The 26,607-nt window shown below is 42.8% G+C and overlaps 3 protein-coding genes across 5 annotated transcripts in view; 2 read left to right on the forward strand and 1 right to left on the reverse strand.

Annotated features, from left to right (window-relative positions):
• Positions 1 to 26,607, forward strand: part of LOC133054820 (zinc finger protein 677-like) — a gene marked incomplete at its 3' end in the record, with an annotated part of 90,748 nt that overhangs the window by 37,194 nt on the left and 26,947 nt on the right. The window lies entirely within an intron of this gene.
• Positions 1,324 to 13,501, reverse strand: LOC133054819 (zinc finger protein 677-like). 3 transcript variants are annotated; one of them, XM_061140145.1, is made up of 4 exons: positions 13,259 to 13,501; positions 10,032 to 10,096; positions 7,193 to 7,319; positions 1,324 to 5,376 (listed from the first exon to the last, which is right to left on the reverse strand). In XM_061140145.1, the coding sequence occupies exons 2-4, from the start codon at positions 10,044 to 10,046 to the stop codon at positions 3,698 to 3,700; spliced, it is 1,821 nt and encodes a 606-aa protein (XP_060996128.1). In that variant the 5' UTR covers positions 10,047 to 10,096; positions 13,259 to 13,501; the 3' UTR covers positions 1,324 to 3,697. The 3 variants fall into 3 exon arrangements, with proteins under 3 accessions (XP_060996128.1, XP_060996125.1, XP_060996127.1); XM_061140142.1 differs by having other exon boundaries at positions 7,166 to 7,319; XM_061140144.1 differs by lacking the exon at positions 13,259 to 13,501 and adding an exon at positions 12,695 to 12,718 and having other exon boundaries at positions 7,166 to 7,319.
• LOC133054829 (large ribosomal subunit protein P1-like) lies at positions 15,827 to 16,277 on the forward strand (the record flags this gene model as incomplete). Its single annotated transcript, XM_061140152.1, has 1 exon — positions 15,827 to 16,277. A coding segment is annotated over one exon (426 nt), but the record flags the coding sequence as incomplete, so codon positions are not given.

Raw genomic sequence — 26,607 nt, forward strand, 5'->3', positions numbered from 1 at the left:
CTGTGACAGAGGTAACACAAACATCTCAAAGAGAGATACTACTTTTATTTCAGTAAACCCAGGATCAGTATCTCATTTTACTATCAAACAGTTTGTTCAGATCATATATGATCTTTTTGATTTAAGCCAAATTAAAAAAAAAAAAAAAAAAAGACCAGACCATTACAAAGTTCCCTCAAGGTCCCTGCCTAGGGAATTTTTTTTTTTTTTTAAACATTTATTTATTTGGCTGCATTGGGTCTTAGTTGTGGCATGTGGGATTTTCATTGCATCATGCAAGATCTTTCATTGTGGCACATGGGCTCCAGAGCGTGCAGGCTCAGTAGCTGCTGTGCTCAGGTTTAGTTGCTCCATGGCATGTGGGACCTTAGTTCCCTGACCAGGGATCGAACCTGCATCCCCTGAATTGCAAGGCAGATTATTAACCACTGGGACACCAGAGAAGTCCTCTGCCTAGGGAATGTTAAACCATACTCCCTCCGAGGACTCCAAGTCCTGAGAAAAAGCAGCTAGAATAAAACTCAGGACATCGTTTAAAGCACTGATGTCTGAATATCAGGAAAAATCACTAAGTACCCAAGAAACACCAAGAAGTGGGTGAAGCTCAAAGGATCCACGGTGGTACCAAGCTTGGGTTTGGGATGGACTCCAGGGTCCTCTGGTAGGTGTCCCTGATAGCCTACTGACTACAAGAAAGTATGAACAAAAATTCCACTAACAATCAAGAAAGAAAAAGGGAATTTTATTTGAGCCAAACTGAGAATTATAACTTGGGAGACTCTCATAAAGCTCTGAGAACTGTTCTGCCTATTAGAAGTCAAAGACACAGTTGTATACACATTTTCAAGATAAAGGACAGTTCATCAAAATGACATGCTGATCATTTTTCATAAACTTCACCAAGCACATACAGTCCAGGTAACCACGTACAAAGCAAGCAGTAAGTCACCATGACCTCTTACAGAGTTGAGAAAGAACACTACTCTTTTTAAAAAGTATCTAATTAATATTTATTTGGCCAGGTCTTAGTTGCAGCATGGGGCATCTAGTTCCCTGACCAGGGATCAAACCCAGACCCCCTGCATTGGGAGTTCAAAGTCTTAGCCACTGGACCACTAGGGAAGATCCTAGAACACTAGTGTCAGAAATAAAAAAGTAAGTTGACCTTTACAGTCGAGGAGGCACTCCCACCTCTGAGGAGCTGTGGTTTATGTGTAACGCAGATGCACACTGCACATTCGGGAGAGAGGAAGCACAAGCAAACAGAAATGTATGTTTTTTTCTTGTCTTGCCTTAAAATATGAACTCCAAGCATACACAAGAGATTGCTATTTCTTTATTTCTGAAATTTCATCTCCTAGTAATTTTTACATGTTCACCATATCTTGTTACTTCATGTAAAGCTTCAAGTGCACACACACAAAAAGGTATGTAGGAATATAATCATATGGTATATATTTACAACCAAGAAGGCAGATTTCAGGGGGCTGAGTCTGAAATTGTAGTTACAATATTTTCATTATAGCTAGAAAAAATCTGTAGCTTGTAGCTCCAGAAATAATCTGGAGTTTGTAACCCCAATGTGAATTATGAATATATATCTATTTCAAATACTTTGTTTAAATCTAATTTGAAAAGAAATTTTCACAGATGCCATTCAACCTAGAGAACATGATGATAGATACTTAAGGGTCATTATTATGAAGCCCCCAATGCAGTGGGATATGCTTGCATTAATAGAAGGCACACGATTCACTAAGGATTACAAAAAACATTGGGTCTCCCTACTGGCTCAGATGGTAAAGAATCTGCCTTGCACTGCAGGAGACCTGGGTTCAATCCCTGGGTTGGGAAGATCCCCTGTAGAAGGGAACGGCTTACCCCCTCCAATATTCTTGCCTGGAAAATCCCATGGACAGAGGAACCTGGTGGGCTACGGTCCATGGGGTCACAAAGAATCAGACATGACTGAGCAACTAACACTATAAAAAGAAGATTACACTTTACTTACTTGAATATGAGAAGCATGATACATTCTAATAAATAAAATGGTATCAAAATGCAATTCTAGAGGCCAAATCTGCAGCCTTCACAGATACTCTACTCTGATTCTTTTGATGACTGTCCTCTGTAACACTGTCCCTTTGGTTTCCAAAAATGAGACTAATTTTGAATATTTTATATATACAGTAGCTATTCCCCTTCAACAAACAGGGAGACCATTGTTCCACCCCCAATTTTTTCTCCCACATATGCAATCCCTGAATTGACTTAGCATGCATGCACACAGTGGATAATACATTATGTTTCAGGTGTACTACATAACTATTTAGCTACTCCATACAGGATGAAATAATCACCCCAGTAAGTCTAGTAGCCATCTGTCCCCGTACAGAGTTACTATCACTGACTATACTCCTTATTTTGTATATTACACACTACACTTCATTATGTAACTGTAGACCTCTACCTCTTAAACCTCTCCTACTTCCCACACAAGGGCTTCCCTGGTGACTCAGATGGTAAAGAGTCTGCCTGAAGTGCAGGAGACTGGGGTTCCATCCCTGGGTCAGGAAGATCCCCTGGAAAAAGAAATGGCAACCCACTCTAATATCCTTGCCTGGAAAATTCCATGGAGGAGCCTGCCGTGCTACAGTCCATGAGGTTGCAAAGAGCTGGACACAACTGAGCGCCTTCGCTTTCACTTTTTTACTTTCTTTCACTTCACACACACCTGCCCTTCTGGCAACCATATATTTGTTCTATGTATGAGACTATTTTCCTTTTGTTTTCTAAATTCTACATATAAGTGAAATCATGTGCTGTGTCATTCTGACTTATTGCACCCAGCCAAATACCCTGTAGAGTTGTGTATGGCACTGGAAATGGCAAGATTTTGCTTTTTTCCACAACGAATATTCCACTTTATGTGTGTATATATATGGCTGTGTGTGTATGTATATATATATATTTTTTCCCTTTATCTATTTTCTTTATTGATTCACCTATTGGTGGACTTTTGGTAGCTTTCTTACCTTGGCTATTTTGTTTAAAAAAATTTTTTTTTAATATGGACCATATTTAAAAGTCTTTAAAAGACCATTTAAAAGTCTTTATTGAATTTGTTACAATATTCTTTCTGTTTTATGTTTTGTTCTTTTGGCCTTAAGGCATGTGGGATTACCTCCCTGACCAGGGATTGAACCCATACCTCCTGCAATGGAATTGCGGATTCTAAGCCACTAGACCACCAGGGAAGTCCCCTACCTTGGCTATTATAAATAATGGTACAATCAACAACAAAGTGCATATATTTTCTGAATGAGCATTTTTGTTTTCTCTAGGTAAATAACTAGATGTACAATTGCTGCATTATATGGCAGCTCTATTTTTAATTTTTTGAGGAGTGGCCATAGTTTGCCATAGTAGCTACCAATTTACAATCCTACCAAAAGTGCTTGAGGTTCCCTTTTCTCATCTTCACCAACACTGTGACTTTTCCTTTCGATGACAATCCATTCTGACAGGTGTGAGGTATCTCATTGTGGTTTTGATTTGAATTTCCCCAATGATTAGTGATGCTGTGCATCGTATCATGTACCTATTGGCCATCTGTATGTCTCCTCCTCCATGATGGAGTCTCTCAACCTGAGTAGGGCTTGAATACTTGCACAAGTTTTGTGTCAGGCATTACATTTTAAGGTTTCTTTCTACTATGAATTGTCAGATGATCCCCAAAGCTCAAGTTCTGAATAAAAGCACTGCCACATGTGTTGGATTTATGTCTGTTTTCAGTATGCATTTTCTGATGCCTACTAAGGCTTGCAAATTGGGTATAAGCTCTGCCACATTCATGACATTTGTAAGGTTTCTCTCCAGTATGGATGGTTTTATGTTGAGTAAGGTATGAACGCATTGTGAAAGCTTTGCCACACTCATTACATTTGTAAGGTTTCTCTCCAGTGTGAGTTCTCTCGTGACCCCAAAGTTGGGAACGTTGGATAAAGGCCTTATCACAGTCTTTACATTTGTAAGATTTTTCTCCTGTATGAATTCTCTGATGTGCCATAAGGCTTGAACGTTGGGTAAATCCCTTGCCACACACATTACATTTGTGTGGTTTCTCTCCAGTATGAATTCTCTCATGACCCCAAAGTTGTGAAAGTTCAATAAAAGCCTTACCACACACATTACACTTGTGTGGTTTCTCTCCAGTGTGCATTTTCTGATGTCGACTAAGGCGTGAAAATTGGGTAAAAGCTCTGCCACACTCACTACATTTGTAAGGTTTCTCTCCAGTATGGATTGTCTCGTGTTGAGTAAGATTTGATCTCATGGTAAAGTCTTTGCCACACACAGTACATTTGTATGGTTTCTCTCCAGTATGGATTTTCTTGTGTTTGTTAAGGCTTGACCGCTCAGCAAATGCTTTGCCACATTCATTACATTTGTAAGGTTTCTCACCACTGTGCATTTTCTCATGACTCCAAAGGAGTGAATGCTGGATAAACGCCTTACCACATTCATTACATTTGTAAGGTTTCTCTCCAGTGTGCATCCTCTGATGATTTTCAAGGTGTGAGTTTCTACTAAAGACCTTGCCACAGACATCACATTTATATGGTTTCTCTCCTGTGTGCACTCTCTGATGTGTAGTGAGATTAGAACCCTGGTTAAAGGCTTTGCCACACACATTACATTTGTAAGGCTTCTGTCCAGAGTGAATTCTCCTGTGATTTCTGAGGTTTGAGCTTTTGCTAAAAGCCTTCCCACAGTCATTACAGTTGTAAGATTTTTCTTCAGTGTGTGTTCTCCTGTGTTGTGTGGGTAACACAGTAGTTTCCACAGTGAGAGGAATTCTATGAAGTGGGGAAACTGAGGAACCATTGCTGACTGACTTCTCAACTTGAGTGCCTTTATACATTTTCTCCTCAGCTGTAAATCTCTGCAGTTCAGCCACCTGTGCCGGCAGCCTTGCTCCAGTTCTGTTGTTTAAACACTTTATATCTTTGTTTCCAGCAATGATCATGTTATTTTTCATTGTTAACCAACTTCTTAGGAATGACTTGTCATGCATGAAATATTCATATGTATTACTTCTTACAGAAACACTCTGAGGAAAATTAATTAAGGATTTATTATACTGATCTTCTCTCTGACCGAGATTTTTGTTATGGGTCAAAAGCAAGTCTTTGTCATTTCTCGCATCACATCCCCACTCACTCTCACTCTTCTGCATATTTTCACAGACTTCCTCGAGGTCAAAATCCTTGATGCCATGGTTTTCATTTCCATATAACTCTCCTACATTAGTGTTCTCTCTTGGTGATAATTTGTTAATTGCAAATCCAGCAGAAAGGATTCCTATAAGATCACCTGGAAAATAAATATACTGAATTACATAATTATACAAAAAATGTGTTTAATAACATGTGGCAATATAAGAAAAAAAATTTTTAAGTCTAGATTTCACAATGGGTTTCCCAGGTGGTGCTAGTGGTAAAAAAAAAACCCACCTGCCAATGCAGGAGACATAAGTGACGTGGGTTTTATCACTGGGTCAGGAAGATCCCCTGGAGGAGGGCTTGTCAACTCACTCCAGTATGCTTGCCTGGAGAATCCCACGGGCAGAGGAGCCCGGTGGGCTATAGTACAGAGTTGCAAAAAGTCAGACACAACTGATGCAACTTAGCAGGCAAGCATGCACTCAACCCATGATAAATCTAGCAGGTTAAGTTAATAAATAACCACAATTATACCAAATAACAGTTTCTGGCATTCTAAAGGATTCTTCCATAAAAACAGAAGAAAGGATATATATTCCAGAAGGAATACATTATAGGAAAATTGAAATATATCTTGAGAATTACTGAAGCTTGTCTATCCCCTGAGAGGTTCTCTCAAGAATATAAAATGTGAAAGGGAATGAATAAAATAGTCCTAGGGTCAGGCCAACAGAGAACTTGATACGTATTAACTGAAAACCAAGAGAGATCAAGGCGAAAGATGACTCCTGAGAGAGCCATCTCAGTCCCTCTCAAACCAAAGCACCGAAGTGGTCAGCGGCGTCAGAAAATAGAATGATGTAGGTCACAACAAAGCCCTTCCTCAGCTCTGAATGAGCCACAGCATCACAGTAGAATGGAGTTTAAACTTTTATATATTAAAACAAGAAAGTGACAAGTTTGAGAGTATGGGATGGATCTCCTTTGAGAACTGATAACAAACAAACTTATTTTTCTACAGATAATTCCCATTTAAGGAGAATTCCCCAAGCAATATTTAATGGAGCAGTTTACTCTGTGCCCACTTGAGCTCTGATCTGTATTCACATCTCAATTATTCATATTTGTCTGATTTTCCCCTATTTTCACTTTGCCTTCCAAAGTCCAGGGCTCTTTCCCTTGCTCTAAGATGAAAATAACATTCAGCTTAGAAGAGACTTCAATTCATAAAGTAAAACGGGACATGACATGCTAGGCTATTACAGAACACATGCCCAGCGCTTTGTTCAGCTAAGAAAGAAAATTATAGATGGGTCTAGAAATGTATCATAAAAATTAGTCAACTGACTGCCTCCTGAAGTTTAGATTAAGTAGAATCAGGAAAATCCACTGCAGAAAGGATAGGCTACCCACTCCAGTATTCATGGGCTTCCTTGGTGGCTCAGATGGTAAAGAATCTGCCTGCAATGTGGGAGACCAGGGTTCGATCCCTGGGCTGGGGAGATCCCCTGGAGGAGGGGATGGCAACCCACTCCAGTATCCTTGCCTGGAAGATCCCATGGGGTCGCAAAGAGTCAGACACAACTGACCACTGCACACAGCACAGCACGGCGTGCAGGTCACCTAATTACCTTTTAAGAACTACTGAATCAAAAACACAAGGGTGCAAGCACGGAGTGAGATGTTTTTAAAAAATGTGCTGCAAGGCTTTCTGGCTACTAATATTCTGCAACCACCACTGATCAAGCACGAATGCCCAACTTCTGAAGAAATGAGAAGTTACAGAGTGATGAGCCATGTCATGAAGCCTTTTCATTCTGCATCCAAACAGCTTCAATCACTGTCTTTAGAACAGGGATCTGAAACTTTCACAAGCATGCCAGGGTGTCCCAAGTTTGAGACTCAGAAGGGAAAACTCAAAGATACACAGAACTAGTTACCAACTTCCGGAGAGAAGTTATCCTCACCCAGGGAGACCAGGTTCCTGTAGGTATCCAGCATCACGTCCCTATACAGGGCCCTCTGAGAAGGGGCCAGGCATTCCCACTCCTCCTGAGAAAATTCGATGGCCACATCCCTGAATGTAAATAGTCCCTGAAAGGAAAGCACATTTCACCAAGTGGACAAGGAGCAAGCTCCGAGTCTGTCACAAAATTACAGAAACAAACGTGTGTAAGGATTGACTTGGCTGGAACGAATGTCCTGACCGATTCATAAGATAATTTGGAGCAAGTTCCTTTTCTCTAATTTTTTTTTTTTTCTTTTCTCTAATTTTTTTCAACTGAGGTGAAATTTATGTAACACATGTAACATGAATTATTTTACATGGAAAATACATGTAACATGTATTTTAAGGTACCAATCAGTGAGTGGCATTTAGTACCCTCACCATGTTGAACAAACACTTGCCTAAACATTTTATCATTGTTAAAAGAAATTTACCCATTTAACAATCTCTTCCCGTTCCTCTTTGCCCTCCATCCCTGTATACCACAATGCTTACTGTCATTATGCATTTACCTACTTGTGATATTTTCATATAAATGCAATGGTATGAAATGTGAGCTTTTCTGTGTGGCTTCTTCCACTTACAATGGTTTTTTCAGTTCATCCATGATGTGGCATCAGCACTACACTCCTAAAGTATTCCTTTTTCAGGGCTGAATAATATTTAATTCTATGACTACAACACATTTTATGTATCCACTCATCCCCTGATGGCCATTTAGTTTGTTACCACTTCTTTCTTACTTTTAACAGTTCTGCTGGAACTTCCATGTACAAGTATGTTTGCGAATACCTATATTCAACTTCTTTTTTTTGCCTGCACCTTGTGGTATGTGGGATCTTAAATTTTAGTTCCCCATTCAGGGATTGAACCTCTGCCCCCTACAAGGAGGTGCAGAGTCTTAACCACTGGACCACCAGGGAAAACCCTTTATTAATATTTTCTATTTGTTTAAACACAGTTCTCCCACTTTCTTCTAGTTCTTTGTCCATGGCTCCCCGTAGCTCTCTAAGAATGTTTAAGATGGTTGATTTAAAATATTTACTTAGTACTTGCAACTTCTGTTCTTCCTTAGAAACACCACCATTAATGCAGTAATCATGCTTAAGCTCTGGTGAAGGAAATGGCAACCCACTCCAGTATTCTTGCCTGGAGAATCCCATGGATAGAGGAGCCTGGCAGGCTACAGTCCACGGAATCGCAAAAGAGTTGAACACAACTTAGGGACTATACAACTACAACAACAATAACATGCTTAAGCTGCCCAATCTGCACAAATCCCTAGGCATCTGTACTGAAGCTGGCCTACTCAAAAGCAGCCACTGTGAAATCTTTTATTAACAGTAACAAATGTGAAACCCTTGTGTCGTCATGAAGAGAATAATCCAATGAGGATGTAAAAAGGAAAATCACCTCTATGTTTACTAAAGTGAAAATAACTCCAACATGTATTGCATGTGAATATTTAAATTTGCAGAATAAATACCGTAAGAAAACACTTACTGAAAAATATTTTCTAAAGCCACATTACAATATAATATGCATTTTTATTAAGATTTGGGCTGAGAACAAAGAGTTGTTCCTGATGGAGACAGTAAGTTATGCTGGAAGATATGACAGAGAAAGGGTTATTTTACTTAAGTCTCTAACCTGCATCACTATGTGGAGTTGAATCACAAGTGTATATACGTGAGATGTTTAATACAAAAAAATACAGCACTATTTGTTATGGTGATCTGTGATCTCTGATGTTAAGACTATAACTTGCTGAAGGCTCAGATGGTGGTTAGCAGTTTTTTTTTAGCAATACACAACACTGAACAACTATAGTTGTAGAATCAGATCATGGCTCCAGGCTTTCTGATGGCAGAAAGTTCTGTTCCTATGTCTTGGCTGAATTACAACCATTTTAACTGAAAACACCTGCTACATGAGAGTCCCTACTAGAATACCTGGGTCTTTGGGTGATGAATGTGATATGAATGATTTATAGAGCCTTTCCTGTTAGGCAATTAAGTTGATTCCATTTTTTACAACTAAATATGTACTAAAATGCGACTTCCCAGGTGGTGCTAGTGGTAAAAAACCCACCTGCTAATGCAGGAGACATAAGGGACTTGGGTTCAATTCCTGGATTAGGAAGATTCCCTGGAGAAAGAAATGGCAACCCACTCCAGTATTCTTGCCTGTAGAATTACATGGACAGAGAAGCCTGGCAGCTACAGTCCACGGGGTTGCAAAGAGTTGGACACAACTGAAGCGGCTTGGCACAGCCATGTACTAGAGCACCCTCTCTACATCCTGTTTCTATTTTGGAACTTCCCATTTTAAAGTACTGATATTCTGGAGTCAAACACAATGATTCACTTAACTTCAAATGCATTCAAAAGCATGTTTCCCCATATCAGTCTTCCTTTCAGACTTCTTCAGGTATTTTTGAGCACTGGAACATCACTTATATGCAGTCTCTTTGACCCTGGTTTACATGGCGCTGAAAGGGCACGCAAAAGGGTTCTCTACCCCACCTCACTGACACCACAGAACCTACTCCCACCTCCAGTCCACGTGAGAACAAAACCTTTCACAGGAGGATCGCCTAAAGGACCCTCTTCCCAAGTTCCGGGTCACTGGGTCACAGTGAGGAAGAATCTGCAGGGAGATGAGAGGAGACCCAGGGAAGGCCCTGTGTGTGATTAAATATTTTAGGCAGGAAACTTCATGGACAGAGAAGTTTAACAAGTCCAAATCATGTCATTTTAGGAAACAGTTAAGAGATCAACAAAGAATATGACTTTTACCTGGGAAAGGGCCATCCCTTCTGTCTTTCCTCTTCCTCTGAGCTTCTTTCTCAGGTAAGATTATTCTGTGTGACCAAAAAAATACATCTTTTAATGTTTAGAGTCAACAAACCTCCCTCCCTTGCCCCAAGTACCCACATAGGGAGAAACTTCCTATGGGGGAAAGAAGGCTCCCAGTGACTGGAGGCTTCAGAGACAATAAACTCCTATCAGGAGACCAATATGTGAGTTTTCAGCCCTTTCTTCTGTTGGTACCCCCACTCTGCTGCAACCGCACTGTCCTTTGACTACGTGGTATTCAGCCAAAGGAAATGATCTCCTCCTGGTTCCTGGCTCCTCCCTGGGCAGCCAGCATCCAAGCACTGGTTGATGTAAAATAAGATGCTCATCCATCCAACAATCTGGGCTTCCTTGGTGGCTTAGACAGTAAAGAATCTGCCTGCAATGCAGGAGACGCAGGTTTGATCCCTGGGTCAGGAAGATCTCCTGGAGGAGGGCATGGCAACCCACTCTAGTATTCTTGCCTATTTAACTTTTTGTTCATAATCTCTGCCTTCAATAAAATATAATTTGCATTTCCTTACAACAAATATCATAAACCAATAAATACTGTGTTTTCTGCACTCAGTTATGGTGCTCCAATGTTTATGTAAAGGTTGTAATTCAACAATTATTTAAAAAGTTGTCTCAGGACCTTTGGCTCAGTTCTGCTTTCTTATACTTTGTCAAAGGTTCTTCCTAAAATTTGGCCCAAAGTCCAAAACATAATATTCTACTGAAGACATGGAAGACCAACCATTTGCTTTTTTATTATTGGCATCAGATGTTGCATTTATTCCAAAGTCACATTTAAAAAAAAATAAAGTCACATTAGGACTTCCCTGGTGGCTCAGTGGTAAAGAATCTGCCTGTCAATACAGAAGAAGTGGGTTCCATCCCTGGGTCAGGAAGATCCCCTGGAGAAGGAAATGGCATCCCATCCCAGCATTCTTGTCTGGAGAATCCCATGGACAGAGGAGCCTGGAGGGCTACCGTCCTTGGGGTGGCAGAGTCAGACATGACTGAGCAACTGAACAAAAACAACAAAGTTATTTTAATTCTTTTTTCTATTTTGTTGAAATATAATTGATGTACAATACTATGTTAGTTTTGAGTACACTATGGAGTGATTTGACATTTTCGAACATTATGAAATGATCATGATAAGAAAAAAAGACTTCATGTTATGACACAGAGATAAACACAAGCTAAGAGAAAGTTATGTCTTTATCTCTGGGCCTATGCCCTCTGCCCTTTTCCTAAGTTTTTCAAAGTTGTTGGAGGACTGCGGCACATTTCAAATTCTCATCGAAATTGGCCACTCATCCCAGAAAACCACCAGATGCAAACACAGACCAACTCTGAAAATCATTTTTCTCAGGGGATCTCATTTGCTCAGACTCAGAAAACCGGGTCTACTTTACCTTCTCTACATTACAGGTGGTGCATGCGTCTCACAGGGGAAGGGATTTACCAAGTTACTTTGAAGAAGTTTGAGTTGAGTGAGCAGAACTGAGTGTAAGTGGCGGCCTGTATAGGTTGAAGTAGAAAGAGTTTGTCCTATTTGCAGATTACCTTATTTATTTCTGAGCGAGAGAGGCTTCTTTTTTGGGGTTTAATGAAAGACATTTAATTCCTCTACTCTAGGAAAAAACAGACCTAAAAATGCAAGCCACATCAATCCAGCCCATCCTTCAACATCTGCAGAAAAGGGATTAGGGGGACGAGCAAGGAACATTTATTCAATTCTTAGCTGGAGACTTCAGCTCAGAGCTGATCATTCAAGGGAATAATACAGCTGTTAAATATCAAAGTAACTGGTGAATCTAGGTTTTGAGTGTTAAAAGATTATCAACACCCGTAACCACAGGCCTAGTGAAATACTGTAAAGTTATTTACCAGACATCAAAGAAGAGCTTCAAGTTAGGATATAAAGCACATAAACCTCATATTGTGAACAATCAAATTTAGAGGAAAAATAATCTGGAAATTCAAAGGAGAGGAAAGCACTACTGTTAACAATGGCCATTTTAGTGGGCTTCCCTGGTGGTCTAGTGTTTGGGAGTCTGCCTGCCAGTGCTGGGGGTAGGGGGTTTAATCTATGGTCCAGGAGGATCCCACATGCCTCAGGGCACCTAAGCTGGTGCGCACGACTACTGAGACCATGTACTGCAACTACTGAAGCCCCCAAGCTCTAAAGCCTGTGCTCTGCAACAAGAAAAGCCACTGCAATGAGAAGTCCAGTGCACCACAAGTAAGAGTAGCCCCTGCTTGCCAAAACTAGAGAAAGCCCTTGCAAGCAAGGAAGACCCAGCACAGCCAAAAATAAAAATAAATAAGTTAACTTTAAAAATAATCATTTAAAAAAAAGCACCACGTAGTGAAAGAAATTCTTCCTCCATTTCTTGGAGGAGGACCTAGAAATGACTGAGTCAAGCCTCTGCCTTCTGGTTGAATAAGGACTGCAAATAGAATTACCATCTGATTCCAACACCTGGTTTTGCAACTCTCCTCTCTCCTGCATAATTTACATAGGTCAACAAATTTAATAAAAATTAGGTTATAGAGCCACAAATTACTACTTCAGAACTTAACAGTCCATATCCAGTCTGCTCAATATTCACCTAGGTTTGGGTACTCCCGCTTTCTCTGTCACTGTGTGCTTTTTTTCTCTGTATGTCTCCCTGGATCCTTCTGTTTCTCTCATCTCCTCTGTCCATTTCTGCGCATCTTCCTCTTTTCTGTGCATCATTTTGTTTCCTTCTCTTTCTACTCCTCCTCCCACAGACTGGCCTCGCCCTGTTGCAATACCTGACGTTCTTCCTGCACAATATTTCTGATGCCTCAGCATTTCCCTTCCGCTCTCCTTGGAGGTCAAGGGTGATCCATCCTCCAGGATTGAGGACTTGTCAGAACGAAATCGGGCCGAGGAGGGTGAGGTCGGGCAGGGAGCCGGGAGCCCGAGAGAGGTTTGATAAAGGCAGTCAGAGCAGGAAAACAGCGCTGCAGGAGGTCAGCGTCTATACGGACCGAAGGCAGAAACTTGGGGCCGGTGCCTGCCTCACAGCGATTTTAACAGGAACCGGGCCCAGACTCCTGGGACCGAAAGTCTTCAGGTGACACCGCGACAGGCGAAATGAGAGGACTCAGAGCAAGAGCGACGACCGCGTTCAGGGGTTTTAACTTACTGGGAGGCGCTCCGAAACCCCGGTGGGGGGACGCGATGTCCGAAGGACGCATAACGCGGTCACCAGTGAAACCAAGACTTTCTCTTCCGAGTGTACCCGTTGTTCCGCGGAAATCACTTCCGGGTCTTCAGGGAACTGCGCGTGCTCACCGGGGCGGGGCGGGGCCTGGGCCGCCGAGGGGCTATAGCTTTCGGGTGGATGGAGGGGGCGTCTATGCCTAGGCTCCGCCTGTGGCCCTCGGTCTGGTCCTCGAACGGGCCCCTGGGAGTTTCTGGTCTGTTCCTCTTCCCTCTGGACAGGTTTCTCTACTTTGGATCCTCTGCACTTGTCTGCTGTCCTTTGAAGCCAGGCCTCGGTGCAGAATTAGAGATGCACAGGCCACTTCTATTAGAAGCTGAAAGTTGAGAAACATGGACAGAGAAACGTGATGGGCTGCAGTCCATGGGGTCGCACAGAGTCGGACACTACTGAGCGACTAACACTTTCACTTCCACCCACCCCCGCATCCACTTACGTGGAAAGAGCCAACAGATGAAGAAGCTGGATCCTCTGAGCAGCGAGGATGCAGGAGCCCTGGACCTGGGACGGGGCTTGGCGCTGTGGGCGGGGTTGGATCCCGGAACTTGAGACCTCAGGCAGTTACACCTTTTTGAAAGTGAAAGTGAAGTTGCTCAGTCGTCTCCGACTCTTTGCGATCCCACGAACTGTAGCTGGCCAGGTTCCACTGTCCATGGGGATTCTCCAGGCAAGGGTACTGGAGTGGGTTGCCATTTCCTTGTCCAGGGGCTTTTCCCCACCCAGGGATCGAACCCGGGTCCCCTGCATTGCACACAGACTCTTTACCCTCTGAGCCACCAGGATTATTTATTTTAAATTTATTTATTTATTTTTGACTGTGCTGGGTCTTCCTTGCTCCTTGGGCTTTTCAGTAGTTTCCTTGTGTGGGCTTCTCCTTGCGGTGGCTTCTGTTGTTGCCAAGCCTGCGATCTAGACCTTTCTGGCTTCAGTAGTGGTGGTGCAGGGGCTTAGCTGCTTTGTGTCATGTGGAACCCTCCCTGATCAGGGATTGAACCCTTGTCCCCTGCATTGGAAGGCAGATTCTTAACCACTGGACCATCAAGGAAGTCCCACAGCTTTTTATTTACTTAACCAAAAGCTTGAGTTTTAGAGCGGGTTATGGAAACTGGTAGTGTGACAGGAAATGCAAAATTGTGCACGTGGGGAATGTGCAATTTTATACTCACTTCCCTCCTGGGCTTCCCTGGTGGCTCAGCTGGTAAAGAATCCGCCTGCAGTGTGGGAGACCTGGGTTCGATCCCTGGGTTGGGAAGATCCCCTGGAGAAGGGAAAGGCTACCCACTCCAGTATTCTGGCCATGGAGAATTCTGTATAGTCCATGGGGTCGCAACGAGTCGAACACGACTGAACGACATTCACTTCACTTTCCCTCCAGAGCATAATTTAAACTTCTGTTTCCCATTCACTTGGAGGCATCAGAAACTAAGTGAGGAAAAATTTCATCCCTAAATGTGTCATTGTCCAAGGGATGCCTTTGGAGATTGTGTGCAAGAAGTAAGCTATAGTCAGGCGCTTGAGAAAGAAGCTTGAGGAAGGAATTCAACTATATCTACATATATGTAGTATAAATTCTTTTTCTTTGACCTGTATCAGGCTATTGGATTTGAAGAATAAGACCATTTCGATAGAAATTTCCACTTCCCAAATATCAACTATTAGCGTTGTCTTCACTGTAGATTTTGCAGCTTATTAACTTTCCTTATGCACTTTGGCATATTTCTGGATGATTTATCAGTTGAGAATGAACATATCTCCTTTGTCCAAGGCTCTGGTGCAAAACTTCAAAAACCTTTGGAATTTCCACTAACTGAACACAGTGCTCTACACCAGAAACTGATACAACATTGTAAATCAACTAGCCTTCAATTAAAAAAAAAAACAACAAACCACTATTGGAGTTTCCTGAATGACAGACGTGTTTTTGTTTTTATGTTAATAAGGCAACTTTGAGTAGGGGTTCCATACAAAATTTTGGAATAGGAGCTTGGACCCCAGAAAAACCAACCAGGTAATGAGAGAATTGGAATACTGCACAGTGGTGAAGCTCAATGAACTAGAGGTACATGTATAAGAAGAAAATCTTCTCAAAAACAATTGGGAGAAAAGTCATGATACAAAATTAGATAGCATAAGGACATGTATGTAAACATTTTGCACTCACAGAAAATAATATTTAGTGTTAAAAGTATGTATATATGTGTTAGAATTTCTAAAAATGCTTGGCAAAGACAAACATCAAGTTATAGTTGTATATCAGATACATATGTGATCAAATGAAAATGCAAATGAAAAGTAAACAGGAAATAAATTTCTCTTCTGGTCTTGTGGATGAGACCTGCCAGGTCAATTCCCATGGACACCCATGATTAGATCTCGTGTGATTGCATTATATTGGATGTCAGAGGGAATGAAAAGCCCAATGACTCAAGAAGGCATCTTGAGCCTTTCCTCCGCTGCCGCTAAGGTGCTCAGTTCTTCCGAGGAAGCTAAGGCCGTTTTGGGGTGAGGCCCTCACTTCATCCGGCGACTAGCACCGCGCCCGGCAGGCCCCACCTAGCACTCGCCCGCACCATAGCCTCCGTCTCGGAGCTCGCTTACATCTACTCTGCCCTCATTCTGCATGACGATGAGGTGACGGTCACGGAGGATAAGATCAATGCCCTCATTAAAGCAGCGGGTGTAAATGTTGAGCCTTTCTGGCCAGGTTTGTTTGCAAAGGCTTTGGCCAGTGTCATCATCGGGAACCTCATCTGCAATGTGGGGGCTGGTGGACCTGCCCCAGCAGCCGGTGCTGCACCAGCAGGAGGTCCTGCCCCAGCCCCCACTGCTGCCCCAACTGAGGAGAAGAAAGTAGAAGCAAAGAAAGAAGAATCTGAAGAGTCTGATGATGACATGGGCTTTGGTCTTTTTGACTAAACCTCTTTAGTAACACATTCAATAAAAAGCTGAGCTGTTAAAAAAAAAAAAAAAAAAAGGCATCTTGAGACCAAAGCAGGGAGGCAAGGATCTTTATGTAATCAATGAATCAGTTTATTGTAGGGTGACTGACTCCAAGAACCTGATCTATATCAGGGTGACAGTGATAAGATCTGGAAATTTTCACAGCTGCCCTCCACACTGCCTCAGAGCCATTCTGATAACTCTACAGTTAACCTAGGCTATCTGGGTAAATGCTTGGAAGCAGAATAAATTTTCGTAAAATTTATGAATGGATTCTGTCTCTTCTAGGATCTTCACATCAGGAGAGGGAACAGATAAAGCATCCATTTGTTCACATGGGATTAATTCAGTAGCATCTCTGTTCTCCTTTTTTGACAGATGTTTACTGATGCAACTTTCATGAAAGTTTTGGGTTTTGTGGTATATTGGTAGTGCTCAAAAGTTTTGTTTTGTGAACACTCCATGGCTTGTGAAACTGTGACCTCATTTCAGATGGAATCTAAAATTTTAATCTAAAGAATGAATGCTATAAATACAGTTTGCAGAATATCTTAAATATTTACCCATGAAAATAAAAAAAAATTTTTATCACCAAAAACAGACCTATGTGGCATATTTATAGAATTAAGTTGTCTCTAAAACAGAGGGCTTCCCTGGTGGTGAAGAACCTGCTTGCCAATGCAGGAGATGCAAGAGATGTGGGTTTCATCCCTGGGTTAGGAAGATCCCCTGGAAGAGAGCAGGGCAAACCACTCCAGGGTTCTTGCCTAGAGAATCCCATGGACAGAGGAGACTGGCAGGCTGCAGACCACAGGGTCACAAAGAGTTGGACTCGGCTGAAGTGGCTTAGCACACACGCATGCCCCAAAGCTGGAAGGAACCCAAATGTCCAACAAATGGTGGATAGATAAACGACCACTAGTCAATCTGTAAAACTGAATGGCAGTCAGCAATGAAAAATAATAAACTCTTACTCTGTGCAAAAACATGACTGAATACCAAAGGCATTGTGCTGAGTGACAGAAACATACAAAGGGATAGTATTCAGCCTTCGAAAGAAAGGAAATCTTGTCACATGCCACAGCATGGATGCACCTTGAGGACATTATGCTGAGCAAACTATGCCGGTCACAATAGCACAAGTATCATATGCTTTCACTTACTGAAATATCTAGAATAGTCAAATTCATAGTTAGAGAAATAGTAGGATGGTAGTTACCAGGGACTGAGGGGAGGGAGACCCAGAGAGTAACTTAATGGGTACAGAGTTTCAACTTTTCAAGGTGAAGAAAGTTCTGGAGCTCTGTTGCCTAACAAGGTGGATATATTTGAGCTCTGTGAATGTGTGTGCATGTCTCTGTGTTATAATATTTTTTTTATTGCCATTGTACTTATAGTTAACTTCCATCATCATGGTGGTGGTTTAGTCACTAAGTTGTGTCTGACTCTTGCAGTCCCCAGGCTCCTCTGTCCATGGGATTTCCCAGGCAGAAATACTTGAGTAGGTTGCCATTTCCTTCCCCCCCAAACATTACTGTTTACTTTGTCACTAAGTGGTATGGAAATAAGAAGACAAAGGCTAAAATAGATTTCTGAAACTTTAATTTCATTTTTGTTACATAAAAATTATATACATTTATATGCTGAGACTACATGATCCTCGTGTAAAATGCAAATTAAAACTATATGGAATTAAATACAATAATATATAAAGCCAATAACAATATATATATGAGATTTAATGTCCTCTATGAAACCATGGCAATTTGAAATCTATGAAGTAGGAGAAAATCTAAAAGTAGGTACATAAGAATAAATACACAAGGTCAAGAAACCTTTTCATATACCTTGACTTAGGTTTTATCTAAATTAAACAAAAATATGTGGTGGCATCACCATCATTTCATCAAACTGAAAACTATAAACATTTCCCAAGACAGATTCTTATTAAAGCTTTGGGAATATCTGCCTCCATGTACTGGAGGTGAATGAGGAAAGATCTAGTGCTTTTTCAGAAAAAAGAAAAAAAAAAAAATAAGGATATGAATATGTTTTCAGTGCTACACTTCAAAGTGTGCAAATACATGTGAATTACATCCTGATATTTGCCCTCATTATAAAATAATGCCAGTGTGGTACATGCACTTCAGCGTTAGCCCTCTAGAGAGGCAAGGGGCCTTTGGGGGGTGGGGGGAGAGGTAGGCGGGAAGGGTGGTGGTTATTAATACACCAACTTGGTTTTTCCAAGATACTCAAAGTGCATGCATTGTCTAGCATGAATTTTAAACTCCGTAATCTGAGTCCTCAAGGAAACCCAGATTTCACCATTCTGAGTCCATTTCTCAAGTTCTTTTCCTATCACCACCCCGGGTTTGTGACAAACAATCAGCCCTGCTGGTCATCTTGGAGAATCTAGGGGGTTTCAAGGCTTGGCTTTCACTGTCAGAGCTGTGGTCTCTGCTGAGCAGGCTTGGGTCCCCCTGGCTCAAATCAAGCTTCTTCTGACGCTCTGACATCTAGGGAAGAGGTGGACTGGCCTCGGAGCTGGGCCCTTCTCCTCCATCCTTGGTTGGCGCTGGGGTCGGGGAGAGCCAGCCCTCGGCGGGGAAGGCATAGGCAGCCTGGTTGGCCATGGTGTACATGGTCTGCGCCGCGGCCCACAGAGGGCCCCGGAGCTGGGCCAGCCGCTGCCAGCACTGCGGGGAATAGCCCGGCTGCTTGTGCATGTGGACTATGCTCTGATAAATGGCCTCGGACATATAGCGCAGGGAGGTCACGAGGCTCTTCCGGAGTGGAGGTGGCTGGTCTTCGGGGGACCTGGATCTGGGCCGCCGGCTGTGCCCAGGGCGCCTTGGGTGGGGTCTTCTGGAGCGAGGAACCTGGGTCTCTTCGCTGGAGCTGCTCCGGCCAGACTCAAGCACCTTCCGTTTCTTGTTTTCCGAAGTCACACTGGGTTCATCTGGAGAGGACCCTACGGACAAAGCATGCAGGTGAGAGACCTGCCACATCAATTCCCAAGGACCCCCATCCCAGGATTCTCACCACGCGCCTTCAGGTACACCCCACCTCTCCTGTGCCACACCCTCAGCTCTAGAACGAGGTGATGCTATGCCCATCTTGGGTGCTCAAATGCTCTCTGGATCCCAGAGTTTCTAAGCAACTTCAGCCGTTGGACAACCCTCTTTGTGCCCATGCACTGGGCGGGTCACCTGTTTTCTCTTCGCACACCTCGAGACCCAAAACCAAGATCCTACCTGTTCCATCGCAGGTGCGGTCCCTGGAATCCATCTTCCGCTTTCTGGAACTCTCAGAACTGGAACCGCGTTCTGAATCTGTGGATAAGGTGAGAGTTTTGAGTGACTGCTTGCAACCGGTGCCCTGGCAACCTAGCCGATCCCCGACACACAAGAAGTCAAGATCGCAACCAAAGCTGGTTTGCCCGCTACGCATCCGAGAGTTCAGGATGGGCAAGGCCTTGCGGCCAAAGCTCACCTAGTTCCCTGCCCAGGGAGACTGAGGTACCCCCTGTCCTGTCCCTCTTCTCCAGAAAAATGAAGTCTTACCTGAAGGAGCAGTGCGCCTGTTTCTGTCTTGGGTCTCGTTTTCCTTCGAATTCTCTTTCTCATCCATCTCGGGCTCTGACCCTGGAAAAAAAGAGGGAATGAGATGACTGCCCTCCTTGAGGGACACTTAAGTGTTTAATCCATCCCTCGCCCGTATTTTTGGGCAAATCTCTCAATTGAGGCCCTGCAGACTCATCCTATGCGAACTGGAGCCATACGGTTCTGGGGGATCATCGCGACAGTACTCAGAGCCCTCATAGGACTGGGGTTCGTCTCCTACCACCAATCTCCAAATAAAATACCCACAAATTAGATGTCCCTGATTCCATTCCTCCTTTCCACCCCAGACCAACAGCTCAGGTTCCTATCTGGCCTCTGGATGTGGCTGTCTAAGTGGAAAGAGAAGGTCTTGCCTTTTTCTTCGGATCGTTTGTCTTCCTCATCTGAGCCCCTTTCTTCCATGGAGTTCTGTTGGAGTTGGGAAGAGACTATTTCGCCTTTCCCTTCAGAGAGTTTCTCCTCCACATCAGAGCTCTTTTCTTCAAAGGAGTCCTGTTGAGAGGGGGTCTGGTCGGTGGGTTGTTCCATGGAAGGGCTGTGGGGGTGCAGGTCTTCTGTGCCGGATTCCATCTGGAGCTCCAAACGAAGACCCTTTTCTCAGAGAGGTTCGGAGTGAGACTTGTCCACTGGCGGGATGAACCGGCCTTTTATTAAAACCTCAGGGGGCGTGGCTTGTTTCTATTGGCTGATTGGATTATGACTTCTCGTCAGATTAGGAGCCTTGTTTGTACTGGAGCATCTGATACAGGACAATAAAGTGAATCTTTGTTTACCGTTTAGACAATTTCATTCTCTTCAATATTCTTCCAGTCTAGAATCATCCCTTTCAAACTTCTCTTTTCGGTGGGTGTTGGGTTGGAAATGGAGCTGATAAACTTTAATGCAAGTCGTTATAAATTTGTATTTGTCTAGTAAATAATTCAGATGCCATAAAATCAGTTCTAAGAAGTAATTATTTAAGGAAATGAAAGACAATAAAAACTTCTCAGGTTTTATAACAAAAAGTTATTTACAAATTTTAAAAATATCATTTAAAACAGTTCATATTCACATTCTTCCAATTTACTCAAACACATTTTATTGGGGTTTTGTTTGGTCGGTTTTTCAGCCAGGATTTAAACAAAGTTCCTACATTAAAACTACTTCTTGTAACTTATGAAGTGGTATAGTCTGTCTGAAAATATCATTAAAACCAGTTACAAAATGGAAGCACATTATTCAGAAAGAAATTGTAGCCACATATAAAAACTTTTTTTCTATCAATTCCAAACAAAAGGAAAGTGATTCACAATCAATTGGAAAAAAATTGAAAAAACAATTCACAGGTTAATAAACTCATATGATGAATAGTATGTTACATTGTATACAGTGTTGCTAATAACAAAGTAATTGCAAAAAAAAACACGCCACCATGATTTCATGTGCAAGCAAAAATTCAAAAGTTAGCCTGTATGACTCTGAAGTGGGAACTGGAGATTCTCCTCTAAAGTTAGAGTATTTTGTTTTAACCAGTTCACAGGAACTGAACCTGAGGATTCATGAAAAAGATGTTTTAGCAATTCAACTCCTCATTTTCTGTTTAATACTGTAAGGAGTGTGTTCCTGGGAGCACTGATAGTAGAAAGAAAAACGTAAATGTTCAACAGTAGGCTCAGAAATTAAAACCAAACAGTCCAGCGTATTAAAACAAATGAATTACAAACAGTGGTTTGAATTCTGCTGACTGTTTCCCAGTACTATGTTTTGGAACCAACAACGTCTAGGACCTAATGGGTAGTATAGGCTGTAAGGGATTGTCCCATAGTGAGCTTGGAAGCCTCCTTTGGTGATAACGCTGCTGAGGCACAAACTGCAACAAGGAACCAGGTGACTCGGGCATGAAACGATAGGAAAGAAAGAGATTCCCAGAATCAGCTGGGTGACTCACTGTTTGGCTATTTCCTAGTCCGTCAGCTGTTGAACTTAGACCCTATAGAGTTTTAGTTCAATAGGCCTTCTGTATCTCCTGATCTTTCTCATTTTGCTTGCCCACCTTCTGTTCTGTATATTGTCACAAAATGAATTCACACCCTGCCTCTCCTTCCCCGAATATGACATTCTTCCTTATAGTTACTGGACTCTGCTTTTTCCCTTTCATTTCTCCATATCCCCACCACCCACTGACACTCACTATAAATCAGGTTGCAAAACTAACTAGTACAACTGATGGTTGGATATCCACCAAGGGAACTCCAGATCTAGAGGAACTCTACCTCTTGGCTGTCCCCTTCTCTACCAAACAATTATACAATCTATCAGGTCAGTGTTATGGGAATGGTTATCTTTTCTCCAGAAGTCAAAAGCAGGTGAACCCTTATTCATTTGCCTCAGGTCTAGCTGGCCATGTAACCACCACCCCAAGCTCTTTGGAAAGGCATAACTTTGTTTTATAAACCTGTATGGATGGGGACATATCTTGGGCTGGTTAAATGACTCTCTTTGTAAGTATACTCTCAATTTCAATCAGATTTGCCTGGAGTGGGGTTCCTGGTCAGAAGGAAAGGAACCTTATATACATAAAGGTAATTTTACTTTGTGTTAGGAAAGTTGGGGAAAATGCAACAAAAGACTGTGTTTATGAGGGCCACCTCCCAATAAACAGCTCCACCCTGGGCACTAAGTATGAAGACATTGGTGTGACCCCTGAACTACTACATAGCTTTTCCTCCCAATGAGTTTCTCCCCCAAAACATGATACAGTCCAATTAATGTTCAGAAATCTGTCATGCCAATCCCCCATCACACTCATAATGAGTCAGAACCTAGGGTATCCTTAAGGGGCATGGAATTCTCATTTCTATGTGGTACTGAGGTATATATAGATCTTCCCATGTACTGGAGGGGCACCTGCAAAGATTATTCCTGGGGTCCCAGAGGCATCCATTTATGACTCTAAAGTACTTGCCTCCTCAGGGAACATTCCCAATCTTGGATCATTCCTCAAGGAAGCCCTAAGACCTGTCCAGGAGAGACAGAGGGGAGCCGCTGATTGCTGGAGGCATGGTGGTGGTACATGCTCATGATAATCCTGTTCTTGAAAGGCCTGAAATAATCCATAGTTTTTCTGGTTTGCAGGCATACCCCTCTTGGAGACGAGCATCCTCAACCTGACCATCTTGGTCCAGGAATCTTGGAAGGCCACAGAGGCAAAACAGTGGTCAAGGGCTCCCTACTGAAGGTACAAAATAGAAGGGCCCTTGATGTTATGACCCCAGCTGAGGCCAGGTGAGTCTGTGTGCTAGTAACTGAGACTTGCTGCTTTTATTTTAGTACCTCCAACTCAGTTGAAGAAGATCTTCAAATTCTAAAGAAAAGCATCAGATTGAAAGAGGATTTAAACGGACAGCAGTCAGAGCCCTAGCTGGCTTTTGAGCCTCATCTCATCTGTAAGTTTAAAGCCCATGGGCGTAGCAGTTGCCCTTTTTGGGACCATTAGTTATGATAGCCTTTGTTTATTAGTTGGCTCCTGCAGCATTAGCACATTATCTAACTTCATCTCCCAACAGATTCAAAGGATTCATGTAGCCACATGATGCTACAACAAGGATACCAGCTGGTCTGCACAAGGAAGATGCTGAAACAAACCATCTTATCATTCCGTGGGCACTGCCTATCTCCACAAACGCACCCTGACAGAGAACGGGCATTGGGACCCGGGCCCCCACATTGCCCCTGCCCAGCCTGAAGAAGCCAGAGCAGTCGCCACCCCTTTCCCCAATGGCCTGGGTTCTCATGACCCAAGATGGGGATAGTCAGTCAGTTAGATATGAGCAGGATGTTAAGGAGCAAGCAGAGGGGAGAATGTGGAGCCCTATGCCAAGGGCAAAGATGCTGAGCCTGAACCACAGTCATCTCTGGAACTGAGCCCTGCTGTAACTCTTCCCAAGAGCTTCCCTGATTCATACCAGCCAGCTCCCTGACCCCATATGAGGGAAAGATAACCACCCCAGTGCTCATCCTATAGTGCCCTAACCAGTCCCCTTATGCCACCCTTTCAGGAGGAATTTTTTTTTGTCTCGAGACTATAAAAATTTGCTTTTAAAAAAAAAAAAAATTTGCTCTTAACCCGGGAAGAGTGTCAACTCTCCCTGGTCTGACAGGAGGTCAGCCTGCTATGTTTGCAGTACCCACATCATCTCTGCTGTTTCTTCTTAATAAACTGACTCCCTTCTGAAATACTTGGTCTGGAAATCCTTTTCACATCCTGTGCTCTGACCATGACATTTTAGATGTAAAATATATTGTTAAAATTACATAGTCACACACTTCCCTGGCAGTCCAGCAGTTAAGAGTCTACCCATGCAGGGGAGGCAGGTTCCATCCCTGGCCTGGGAAGATTCCACATGCCCGGGAGTGGGGATGGGGTGAGGTGGTGGTGTGCAGTGGGGTGGGGGGTGGAGTGGGAAGAGTAATTAAGCCAGAGCACCAAAACTACTGAAGCTCATGAGCCTAGAGCCCCTGCCAGCAACCAGAGAAGCCACCACAATGAGAAGCCCAAGAACCACAACTAGAGAATAGACCTTGCTCACTTCAACTGGAGAAAAGCTGATGCAGCAATGAGGCCTGAAACAGATAAAATTAAATAAATAAATAACAATTACATAGCTATACTCATATTATTTTAATATCATGTGTATGTGTGTGCTAGGTTGCTTCAGTGGTCTCTGACTCTTTGCAACCCCATGGGCCCATAGCCTGCCAGCTTCCTCTGTCCGTGGGATTTTCCAGACAAGAATATTGACATGGGTTGCCATTTCCTTGGAGATGGAACACATTTCCATCTCCAGTACTCTTGCCTGGAAAATCACATGGATGGAGGAGCCTGGTAGGCTATAGTCCCTGGGGTCATGAAGAGTCAGACACCACTGAGTGACTTCACTTTCACTTTTCACTTTCATGCATTGGAGAAAGAAATGGCAACCCACTCCGGTGTTCTTGTCTGGAGAATCCTGACAAGGGACAGAGGAGCCTGGTGGGCTGCCGTCTATGGGGTTGCACAGAGTTGGACACGACTGAAGTGACTTAGCAGCTGCAGCAGCAGCCATTTCCTACTCCTTGGAATCTTCCCGACCCAGGGATCGAACCCTCGGCTCTTAGGCCTCCAGCATTGGCAGTCAGGTTCTGTACCACAAGTGCCACCAGGGAAGCCATGGTTTTAAATATTATAGAAATTGACAAAACCTAATTGTAGCACGTTGTTTCAGATGTATACATTTGAGAAAAAAGTGGAAAGTATGAAGTAATGGTAAACACCTATAAAACATTCCATCCAATCACCGGGGTGGGATTGGTGATTAGGTTAGGATGATGGGATTATCTGGAGGGCATGGCCAGAGGGTCCTGAGACAGTATAAAGCCCAGCAGAAGAAGGAATTCTAGTCTGCAGTTGCTTCTCCAGTCATCTTGGTGAACACTGTCTACAGTGGTTTTGTCCGGTGTCCACGTATTTGATCGGCTCAGGACAGAGGGCAAGGACAGTTTAGTTCTGATTTCTCCTTGAGAACTCAGGGAATCCCTCAGAGAAATTGCTGAATGGGACAAACCTATTGAGGACCAATTTGAGTGTTGAGGTGAGGATTAGTTAATTGTTAAATAGCATTTCTTGACAACGCGCCTGATTTACAAAATACTTCCAAAATGATAGTTTTTAGATGAAAGTCAAACTTTTTAAAGAATCGTTACTCGGAGACTGATTTGTGTGTGTGTGTGTGTGTGTGTTGGGTGGGTGGTTGGATTATCAGTTATGGAGCTCTGTTGTCTTTGAGCAAGGGCTTTTAAAAACTGTGAGTTATTAACTTCTCTTTATCCTGGTGTACTGAGGAAAACTAGTTTGCAGGTGATTTAAATTAAGGACCCTGAATATTTTTAATGCATAAGTTTTTTGTTTTTTTTTTTAAAACAGGGTCTATTTTTACAGCAGTTTTTAGCTCATGGCAAAAATGAGCAAGAAGCTCAAACATTTCCATGTACCCCCTCCCCCACTCATGCAGATCCTCTCCCACTGGCAATATAGACTTAAGTATTTTAAACATAGTATATAATCGCAAAGTTGTACGGTCATGTGTCTATCATAGCGAATGCCAAAGACCAAATTATATCATATTTCTTTTTTTTTTTTCAGTTCTATCAGTTTATTGCTACCAACCCATCTCCCTCCACCCTCGTGCACGCATGCTCAGTCATGTAACCCCATATACTGCTGCCCGCCAGGCTCCTCTGTCCATGGACTTCTCCGAGCAAGAGTACTGGAGTGGGCTGCCATTTCCTTCTCCATATCATATTTATTAATTTCTACACATTGGATATAACTTGGAGTGTGACGGAATGGCTAACAACCACTAGAACATTCCATCCAATCAGGAGAGGTGGGCGGGGCTTTGTTACCATGTGATTAGATTAGGATGATGGCGTTACCTGGAGGATCTGGCCAGGGTGTCCAACGGTTAAGACTCTGTGCTTCCATGGGAGAAGTTCAAAAAAGAAAAATATGAGATATTGAGTTACTCATTTATTTTTATCCAGTGTGTTTTAGCAGAACATATTTGGAGCAGGTTGAAATTCAGGACCCTGACCATAAACCTGTAAGCAATATGGAGCCGCACATCAGGGGCTGTGGTGGAGGCCAGAGTTACTTTTTCCTTTTAGAAATTTTATCTTATATTTTTGTTT

This window comes from Dama dama, chromosome 4 (assembly GCF_033118175.1).
Source record: "Dama dama isolate Ldn47 chromosome 4, ASM3311817v1, whole genome shotgun sequence".
NCBI lineage: Eukaryota > Metazoa > Chordata > Mammalia > Artiodactyla > Cervidae > Dama > Dama dama.